Source organism: Danio aesculapii, chromosome 2 (genome assembly GCF_903798145.1).
Source record: "Danio aesculapii chromosome 2, fDanAes4.1, whole genome shotgun sequence".
NCBI lineage: Eukaryota > Metazoa > Chordata > Actinopteri > Cypriniformes > Danionidae > Danio > Danio aesculapii.
Genome location: NC_079436.1, coordinates 51446176 through 51456812, shown reverse-complemented (window position 1 = coordinate 51456812; position 10637 = coordinate 51446176). Strand labels below are relative to the sequence as shown.

General features: G+C 35.9%; 1 protein-coding gene across 1 annotated transcript; it reads left to right on the top strand.

Annotated features, from left to right (window-relative positions):
- Positions 1 to 482: 482 nt before the first annotated feature.
- On the top strand, positions 483 to 9865 carry LOC130238668 (polymeric immunoglobulin receptor-like; the record flags this gene model as incomplete). The annotated part of the gene is made up of 3 exons (XM_056469759.1): positions 483 to 804; positions 897 to 1205; positions 9519 to 9865. Coding segments are annotated over 3 exons (978 nt in total), but the record flags the coding sequence as incomplete, so codon positions are not given.
- Between the last annotated feature and the right edge of the window lie 772 nt (positions 9866 to 10637).

Genomic DNA, 10637 nt, shown 5'->3' with positions numbered 1-10637 from the left:
TTGCTCATGTTCACATTGTTGTTTGAGAGGGGATTTCTGCTCTGAAATGGAAGTCAGAAAATATAACGAAGAGTGCAGCTCTTCTTATACACACAGACAGACACTCCATGCACAGCAGACATGATTATCCTTCTCATTCTCACTGGGCTTTTACATCACATCTCAGGTAAATGGTTATAATTCTTTAAAAAATAGTTTTGTTAAACTCTTCTGCCCTGTGCTCAATATAAATCTGGACTTTAATAATGTATTATCCTGGTCACAGATTTGCAGTACACTGGCTTATCAATCAAATTTTAATCACTGATTTGACTGATAATATGCATAAAGAACATTATTTCACAGTGTTATGTATTAGGTCCTGAAATAGTTATATATGTATTAATTAATTATGTTTTTGTTCTGTTGAAAATAAGTATTTTTAAGCATTATATACCGATATGGTTGCCAATAGACATCACTACTTTAAATGACATGTCTTGTTAGGTGCTGAAAGCTACATCTGTTGGTCAAGCTGTACAATAACTGTTCAGCCTGGAGGATCTGTCACCATCCCATGTTATTATGATGAGAAATACACACCGCAGAAGAAATACTGGAATTCAGGAACTGATCAATCTAGTACATTCACAAACACAACAGAGGAGAATCTGTCAATAATTGATCATCCTGATCAGAGTCTCTTCACTGTGATTATGAAGAACCTGCAGGAGAAACACACTGGCCGTTATTATTGTGTTGTGGAGACTGGAGAAGATCCATCAATTAAAGACATATATGAGCCTTATCTGCAGGTTCAGGCTGGTAAGAGCTTAGTTTGAATCACATTCTAATGTCTAATTATATTACCTCACAGTTTTATTCATAACACATTTCCTTCGTTCTCTGTGTTTCAGCTCCTGACATGTCTGTGATGAGCAGCAGTGTATCTGCACATGAAGGTAGTAATGTCAGTGTTCAGTGTTTCTACAGTTCTGAATATCAGAATAAACTAAAACGCTGGTGCAGATATAAAGACAAGAGCTGTTTCACAGAGGAGAAGACTGACATATCCCAGAATTCATCAGTGCAGATCAGTGATGTTGGTGAAAGCTCCTTCATTGTGCTGATGACTGGATTGAGACACTCTGATTCTGGATGGTATTTCTGCTCTGCTGGAGAGCGAATCATTCCTGTTCAACTCACTGTAACTGAGGCCAAACCAAGTACAGTTTTCTTCAATAACTGATATTGCTATTACATTTGAAGTAAAGCACTACTGAAATTGTTTTTTTATTTTTTTTCTTTTGTTTACAGGCTCTGATAACCTGAAAATTTTAGTGTTTATTCTTTTCTGTATGTCATATTCATTTTATTATATTCTCCACCCACAACCTTCAAGTCCTCTACAAATCATTACAAACCTACTTTTGTGCCTGAAGCAATATGGTTATTCATTCATTCATTTTCTTTTCGGCTTAGTCCCATTAATAATCTGGGGTCGCGACAGCCAAATGAACCGTCAACTTATCCAGCATAGGTTTTACGCAACAGATGCCCTTCCAGCTCCAACCCATGACTGGGAAACATCCATACACACTCATTCACACACATATGCTGTGGGGGGAAACAAAAGAGCACCCGGAAGAAATCCACACGGACACGGGGAGAACATGCAAACTCCACACAGAAATGCCGACTAGCTAAGCCTAGGGTCAGACCAGTGACCTTCTTGCTAATAGGCAAACGTGCTACATACTGCGCCATTTTGCAGCTCGCAATATGGCTATGTAATACAATAATTATAGCTATTATTTTTATTGTAATCATATCCCTGAATAGATTATTAGAGTTCTTAAACCTAAACTAAAACTATCCTGATCTCAAGAGATACACATAGATATTTCACATTTGGATGCCCATTTGGACCCCAAATGGTGCCATTATGTATAAATGAGATCCTACATTTACATATGAATTTGCTACTGAATCTAAAATTACAAACTGCCATGAGATTGCAGGTCAGTTTATGTATTTGTCTCAGTTTTGAACTCTAACATTGTCATTTCCTTATTGCTTTGCTTATTTCCGTTTGTCTTCTATTTGTGAATAGAAGTGAAACAGGAATTAACACGAGTAATAAAACTGTTGTTATTGAAGACCAAAGGTTCTGTGCTTACTTTGATATAATGAAATGACACACGGAAAAAGTATTGAACACATGAAGAAAGGGAGGTGTAGAAAGACAGTGAAAGCCCAGACAGCAGCTGAAATCTCTAGTTCAGCAATCCTCTGCCCTTCGTCTTTGTAAATGAATATCAGCTGCTTCAGTCCAACATCTACATTAGCAGGATGGTGAAGATGAAACCAGGGTGGACATTTCAGCAAGATGAACCCAAAACACAGCCAAGCAAACTCTCAGATGCTTTCAGAGAAAGAAAATCAAGCTGTAGAATGGCCCAGCCAATCACCTGACTTGAATCCAATATAAAATACAAAATAAAGCACAGATTTGATGGACGAGACCCTCAGAACCATAAAGATTTTTACGCTCTGTTGAAGTATGTGGAAAAACTCACATCTACATTCTCCATATGAGAGGCGTCTTTAATCTGCCATCACCAAAACAGCCTTTTATAAAAAGTATTAAATATGTTCAGTAATTCAGCACTTCCTCCTTGTGTCATTCCATTGTTATAACACATAACTCATTTTTCAGATTTTTTTTGTTTTGTTTTATATTCATGTTTGTATTTTTTGAGTTTTTACCAAAATCTGGTTCTAATACTGTCTGCAGCTTGTTTAGAAATATGTCTTTTTAACACTGTATTTTTTTTATTCAGGCAAAAAAATCTCATTTAATCAGATATTTTAATCAAAAAAAAATTTATCAGGCAAATCTCTTTGTCTCCCTCTTCTGGTGAACACAGAACTAGTTTTATAGTATCAACTAAAGAGAATCAGGGCCCTATCCTACACCCAGCGCAATGCGGCGCAAGGCACGACACAATTGTTGTTTGCTAGTTTTGCAGCACGCTGTTTAAATAGCAAATGCATTTGCACTCATGTGCGCCCATAGGCGTTCTGGTCTAAAAAGGGAGGTGTGTTAAGGTGCATTGCTGGCGCGTTGCTATTTTGAGGGACTAAAATACACTGTTCAATAGACCAGCAGAGAGGAGGTCTATAGTCCAGCGCAGAGCCCGTCAGTTGTGCGCCTCATTTACACATTGCTTAATACACACAGGATGTACAGCAATATGCAAATATCTTTACAAATGAAAAAGAATTAAAGGATTTTACAAAAATTATTATTTTTTTAAGCCTCCATACATATAAACACAACTGCCTTCATGCCTTCTTCATCTCGGGGGGCTTTTTCAGTTTATTCATGACAATTTGCTTTTGTATGTTATTATTATTAGCAGTATTATTTATTATATGCATATTTATATTTGTTTTATTAAAAACAAGCTTAGATACGCCACCTGTCAGGTTTTGGACCATATGGGGCACAGCATATTTGGATATAACTCAGTTTTTTGAACACACTTCGTTATTATTGTTCATTTATTAATTTGCTGGAAATTAGAACTGAATTTAGAAATAGTTTTGAAACAAATCTTTGCGCTTAATAAATAAAATTAATTATGTATAGGCTAATAGATGTCTGTGCGTACAACACGTTTCCTTATCCACGAGAGTGAAAGTGAAAGTAAAGAATGAGGAGGCTTATCTCTCATTCTCACCTGTAGATGCTCTGTTTAACTGTTTTCTCTCTAGTGAAGTGTTCAGTTTTTCTACTTACACCATGTCCACCATGTAAATAGCAAATGCGCTATGGCACGACACAACTGGCTCTTAAAGGAAATGGGAGATGAGACTCTGATTGGTTTATTCTTAAAACACACCTAGAACTCATTAATAGAATAAGCTCAACCCTGTTAGACCATGTGCGCGGCGGAAAGCGGATTTTTTCGTCCTTAAAATAGCAAAATTGGATTTTGACACGCCCTTATTGCTTTTGTGCCCTGCGCTTTGGACTTTGCGCCTGCATCGTCAAAATAGAGCCCTCAGTATTTGGTTGGTCAATGAACAGTGTTTAAATAAGTGAGTCTGGTGTTCATTCAGTGGATATTTACAATAACCGGGCCTTCAGATGTATTTCTACTGCTGCTGCGCATGAAACACATATGGCATCATATCAGAATCAGAAGTAGAATTACACAAACTTTCTAATTGAATTTAAAGAACTTTGTAGAATTGTACTTAAATATTGCACTAATATTTTAATACTTTACACGATCGCAGATTTATGTATAATCCTTTACATTTTGCGTGTGTGTATGAAACGCAAATCTACTCTAAATCCGAAGATCCTGTGATGTACAGCACTATAAATGATGAAAACACAAATGTAAGTAGACCCTAACTACAACAATTCTGTTGATTCAGCAATAGCATGAAATGGCCTATAAATATATTTACGATCTCTTTCTCCACTGGATCCCAACAAGGACACCTATAATAACATTCCCGGGAGTGGAGCGGTAGGTTTTACAGAAATATTGATGTTTTATTTGACGTAATTATTGTGCAGATGGTATAATTACACTGATCTTGCACTTCCATAAGCCTCCAGAAGGGCGCCTTTACAGCACTGTGGCACCACACTGAGAAAAACACTCAACAGACTCTTCTGACCAACAGCAGAGGACTGTGGAATTAGAAAAGACTCAAAAGAAATGCACACAAAAGATACAATGTACACATGCAAAGCCAAATTTATGTGCATAAAACCAAATTCTCATACGCAAAATATTTATATATATTCACAAAAACAATTCACATGCACAAAATAAAAATACATATTCATAAAATACATTTCACGAATGCAAAACACCATTTGCAAATGAACAACAGTGTACAAAAAGTTTTAAATGTTTAAAATTTGCGAGTTCATCCTGAATGAGAATGTGTAAATCCTCTTTCACGTACGACTCCCCCTAGATACGTGTGTGTATTTTTGATACGCTACTCTTTCTCGGGTTACGGGACTAAATGTTGGCCTGATGTTTTTATTTTTATATGCTGTATACTATACTATCTCCTCTATCCTAAACACAGCCAACAGAAAAAAAAGTGTATATATATAAAAATATATATATATAAAGTAACCTACCAAGGGCAATTGCTCAGGGCAGCATCTTGCTAGGGGTGGCATGGAGATCAAACCAACAGAGTGAGTCACATGAGATACAGCTCTCATCTGATTGGCTGAAAGTTACGAGTCACCTGCTGCAACCAGGAGAATCTCAAAATACACACGTATCCAGGAGGAGTCGTGAAAGAGGATTTGCACGTTCTCATTCAGGATGAACTCGCAAATTTAACACATTCAAAACTTTTTGTACACTGTTTTACACTTGCAAATGGGGTTTTGCATTTGTGAAACGTATTTTAAGAATATGTTTTTTTATTTTGTGCTCGTGAATTGTTTTTGTGAATATACATAAATATTTTGCGGATGTGAATTTGGTTTTATGCACGTGAATTTGGCTACGCATGTGTATATTGTGTCTTTTGTGTGAATTTCTTTGGATACTAAACTCGCTCCATAAAGAGGACTGTTATCAGCTTTAAAGTGTTTTATTTTTGCTGTTATTGATGGGCTGTGAACTTTACTGCAGATTTTTTTAAATCCATACGAACAGATTCCTAATTCAAAATTCGAAAGATTATTGTAAATAAATTCAGTGCATATGTCTATTAGGAAAATTTATTGCATTTAAAGGCAAGAATGGTATGCACTACAAACTTTTTTTGTATTGCTCATTTTCTAAAATATTATATTTAAATATACAAACAATGCATTATTTAATTAAGAATGTGCTAATTTGCATAACATTAAGTCAAGTTTACATTTTATTTATATTTTTAAAAACTAGTTTTTTGGGATTACCTCTTTTTGTAGAACACAAATGTCATGTTTGTTGTAATATATTGTAAACAATCAGGCAACGTATATGTACTGACATATCATACACATTGAAACTTTTAGAACATTGATATGAATAAAACTTAATTAGTATTATGTAAGTTTTGTGTAAGTCCAGCTGAAGTAGATAAAGTGTAATAAAAGAAAGTATTTAAAGTTTATAAACTGACAGGTGTGCAAAAAAAAAGAGCTTTTGTCAAGATCACTGTTGTCTTTGTGTTTTTTTTCTATTCCCCTTTTATTTTATTTGAATTTATTTTTTGCATTTTATACAAATGTGAAAATTTTAAAATAAATAAAAGTAGCAGTTTTGACTTCTTAGGAAATGTCATTATTTTTGTGTAGTTCTGTTGTTGTCCATTGCATCGTGCTCTAATCAGTGCGATTTAGAGCATCTGATAGAGCCAGAAATGTGTGTTATTAGTGAGAAAATGCACTTTTTAAATGGGCTTATATGGCACACAAACTGTGATTGTTCAGTATGAACAAACGTGAAATGCTGATGGTGTTTGCCACCCTCAGTTTAAACAATTAATAATAGCACAATAATTTCCACATTTCCAGCTACTAGCGTGATGTTCTGTTGTGGTTTTCTACCTGCTTATATTTGTAGCCGCTCTGGTTAGCTGATGATTTCTGTGTTATGGTCAGGACTGAAAGCAGAGCAGAGGTCAGTCTGCATGAATGTTCATAAGTTGTATACTTGTGTGTTTGTGTGGTTGATTTGAACACTTATTGTGCACGTTTGCACATAATTTATAGATCAGAGGTTTAGCTGTAATTACTGAAGCTAATGCTAACGCTAAGCATTCATCACAGGAGCTAACACATTTTAACCTGTGTTTAACATTTTAAATTGTTTTTTATTTTTAAATGTATGCTGCATGATTGGGATATTAGAGCCTTGGGATTAATGATTACTACACTGTGACTGTTTATCTCACACTGTGATATCATCGCCCTTTATTTCTGTTTAGAAATCTATTAAGTTTGAACATCTAGAACATAGACAGTTTAATGATTGTACGTATATTTATTTTGTTTTCAGATTTGCTTGTTCATTTTTTTATTTCAACCACCCTGACAATTTTAGGAACTTTTAAATTAAAACAATTTAAAAGGTTAGAAATCAAAAATAAAGATAATTTTTATAAAACTTTCCATACTAATAATGATGTTTTATTGAGATTTTATGTGTCCAGTATAACAGTTGTGTTATAACCTGCTCAGTCGTAGTTTCACTTAATGCAAAATTTATGGATAAATCGTATATAAAATTAGCAGACTGAACAAGATTCAGAACCTGCTGATTCAGATGACACACTACTGTCATTTTCAACCCAGGCTCATACTGAAAACATAGTCCCCTGGAAAGAAAAGCCCTCGTCTGATTTTTTACCACGTTTTCAGATTTTACCACATTCTCACCCTGTTTGAACTTGTTCACTTTTGTTTCTTGGATTCTGTTTTTGTCTTACCTGATTTCTGGAACCACTCTTCCCTGGACTCGAACCCGGTCGTCGTCGTCGTCGTGGTCAGCTCCACTCTGCGTGTCAAGTCCACCGACATACAGGACGAGCTAACCGGACAAACTGGTTGCAGCGGGAAAGCCCTCCACACGAAGGTAAGCGGTCAGCCGGTAAGCGCTAAAAGGAACGTCGTCACACCGCACTGTAGCGTTTGCTTTAAAAAATGAATTGCAGCCATACGTACCTCCGGCTACATAATTTGCGGTCTCCAGAAATGTCCACGTCCAGAAACTGACCACGACGACGACCGGGTTCGAGTCCGGGGAAGAGCGGTTCCAGAAATCAGGTAAGACTAGGTTTTCAGAATGAGCGTGGGTTGGTCATTTAACATCCTTTAACCTGTTCACAAACTGGAAACTCAGAAGTGAAATGTTGTCATGTTGTGGTGAGGCATGATCTGTGATGTTGTGGGCTGAAGAATAACCACATTGTTATTTGTTCACAATAGTGTGGTGTTAGTTGGTATTGGTGTTCTTTCTCTGAAACAGCAGTCAGAGAATATAATGAAGTGATCAGCTCCTCACAAACACACTCCACTGCAGACATGATTTACCTTCTGGTACTCACTGGGGTTTTACTTCAAATCTCAGGTAAATACAATAATACTTTCTGAAAATCATTATTGTTAAACTGTTATATGGTTTGTTGTTAGCTTTAAGTGTTATAATAGTTTGACTTATTACTGACAATTATCTAGTTGTTCTTATAAATCGGCTTCAGTATGTGATGTGCAGTTTATGAGTTTTTTCTTCTGCACTTATTCTTGTCCACAGATGGAGCTTGGATTAATAAACTGAATATAGCAGTGAAATCTGGATCACCAGGCATTATTCCATGTCAATATGAAGAAAAACACAAAGCAAACCGCAAGTATTGGTGTTGGGGGTCTGTTTGGAGCTCTTGCAGTGTGTTGGCATATGCAAATAAAACAAGAAATAAGTTTTCCATCACTGATTATTCAGCGCAGAGTATTTTTACAGTGGAATGGAAGAATCTGCAGCCATCAGACTCTGGATATTACTGGTGCGCGGTGGAGATCGGTGGCTATGGGACCATAGATGCTGGTTATTATTTGTATCTGATAGTACGATCAGGTAAAGGACGTCTTTAAATTTGCTTCTTTTTCTGACAAACATATAATGTGTTAATAATGTGATTATGTTAAGTGTGTTTGTAGTTTATTTCTGAACTGAAAAAGGAGAAAAATAAGACAAGTAAGCGGTGATAGGTTAAAATTGCAAGTGGCCCAAAGGTCTACCCTTTATTTAATTGTTGAGATATCATGTCTGTTCTTCTGTCAAATAATCTCTGATTGATCTGACTCTGATTCTTATTTTTAATTTCAGTTTCTCAACTGAATCAGATCAGAAACAAAGTTAAATAATCTTTACCCCTCAACAGTCCTTACCCCTCTTCTAGAGGCCCTCCATTGGCTGTCCATCCAATTCAGAATTGAATTTATTCAGTCGTTTCTCTTGGCTTATTGTTATGTTTTTATATTCTGTATTTTTATTTTACTTTGACTTATATACAACACTTTGGTCAGTCTTGTGACTGTTTTTAATTGTGCTCTATAAATAAATGAACTTTAACTTGTTTTTCCATTTGACATCTTACCACATCGGCAGATTATTTTTATTTTATTTTAAGGACAAACTCATTTAATTTTGACATATTCATTCTTAAAACAATGCAATATGTTTAGCTTGTCTAGAAAATGTTTCCTGATTTAAGACTTCTTAGATATTTAGACTAGAAACTAGTCAAAACATGTAAATAAAGTAACTGGCAGAGTTTGTATACTTTTCAGTATATCTCAGTCAAAATATTTAATCCAAGTATAGGCCAAATATACAGTACATTGACTGAATTCATTAAACTGACGGTCTGTCTTTAATTCTGCCAGTCTCAAACAATAAACAGATTAAACGCATTCGCTATAATGCTGAAGCAGAGGTGTTGTAGTGTTTTGAGTGTCAGTGAGTTATCAGCGATTTATTTCTGGTTATTTTCAGCTCATGGTGTGTTTGTGAAGAGCAGCAGTGTGTCTGGACTTGAAGGTGGTAGTGCCAGTGTCCAGTGTTTCTACAGTGATATATACAGGAATGCGCTGAAACAGTGGTGCAGAATTAAAGATAAGAGCTGTTACCCAGTGGAGAGATCCCAGAATCAATCGGTGCAGATCAGTGATGATGGTGAAAACTCCTTCACCGTGTTGATGACTCGACTGAGACTCTCTGATTCTGGATGGTATTTCTGCTCTGTTGGAGATCTGCAGGTTCATGTTCAACTCACTGTCACTAAACCTAGACTCAAAGGTAAGATCACAAACCATAAAATTAATGTCACTCTTAATGCCTGAAAGCTAACCTCATTCTCTTCTCTCAGTTCAAGCCTTGACTTCTTTTCCTACAACTCCACCATCTGCCTCTGGGACAGACAAGTAGGTGTAAACATTGTATGACTGTTTGGTTCTCTACTTACTTTTCCCCCCAAACATAAAACATGTAGAGCACAGCCATTTGTCAAAACTAAAATATGAATAAAATAAGATACAGTGAACAGCTGCTTTATTATATTTCGTTTCCGCTAGAATGTTAAATGTAAATGTGATATGACTAATATCACATATAGTCTAATAACAAAAAAGTATAATAATAGTCATTTCATATTTCAATAATTATGAAAAGTTGGATTATCAAAGTATTATTCTTATTATTAAGAAACTCAAATTCAATTTGGTATAGGAATGTTAGGATTTATTTTTTTTTTTTTTTACAAATTGCAATTTTCCAACACAGGCTCATTCTGAAAGCGTAGCCCTGTATACTTTTTGGATTTCGTCTTAAAAACAAACGATACTGGGCTCTATGATGGCGTTCCTTTTCGCGCTTACCAGCTGGCGCTTACCTTCGTATGGACGGCTTTCCCGCTGTTACCAGTTTGTCCAATGGCTCGCCATGTACGTCGGCGGAGTTGAGCACAATGATGAAGTTCGAGTCCAGTGATAGACAAAAACTGCAAAAAATGTAGCTCCTGGGACGTATTTGCGCTCTCCAGAAATGTATATAGGAGTATGTTTTCACAATGAGCCTGGGTTGCAATTTTCATTTGAAGGGTAGATTTTTAGTCAT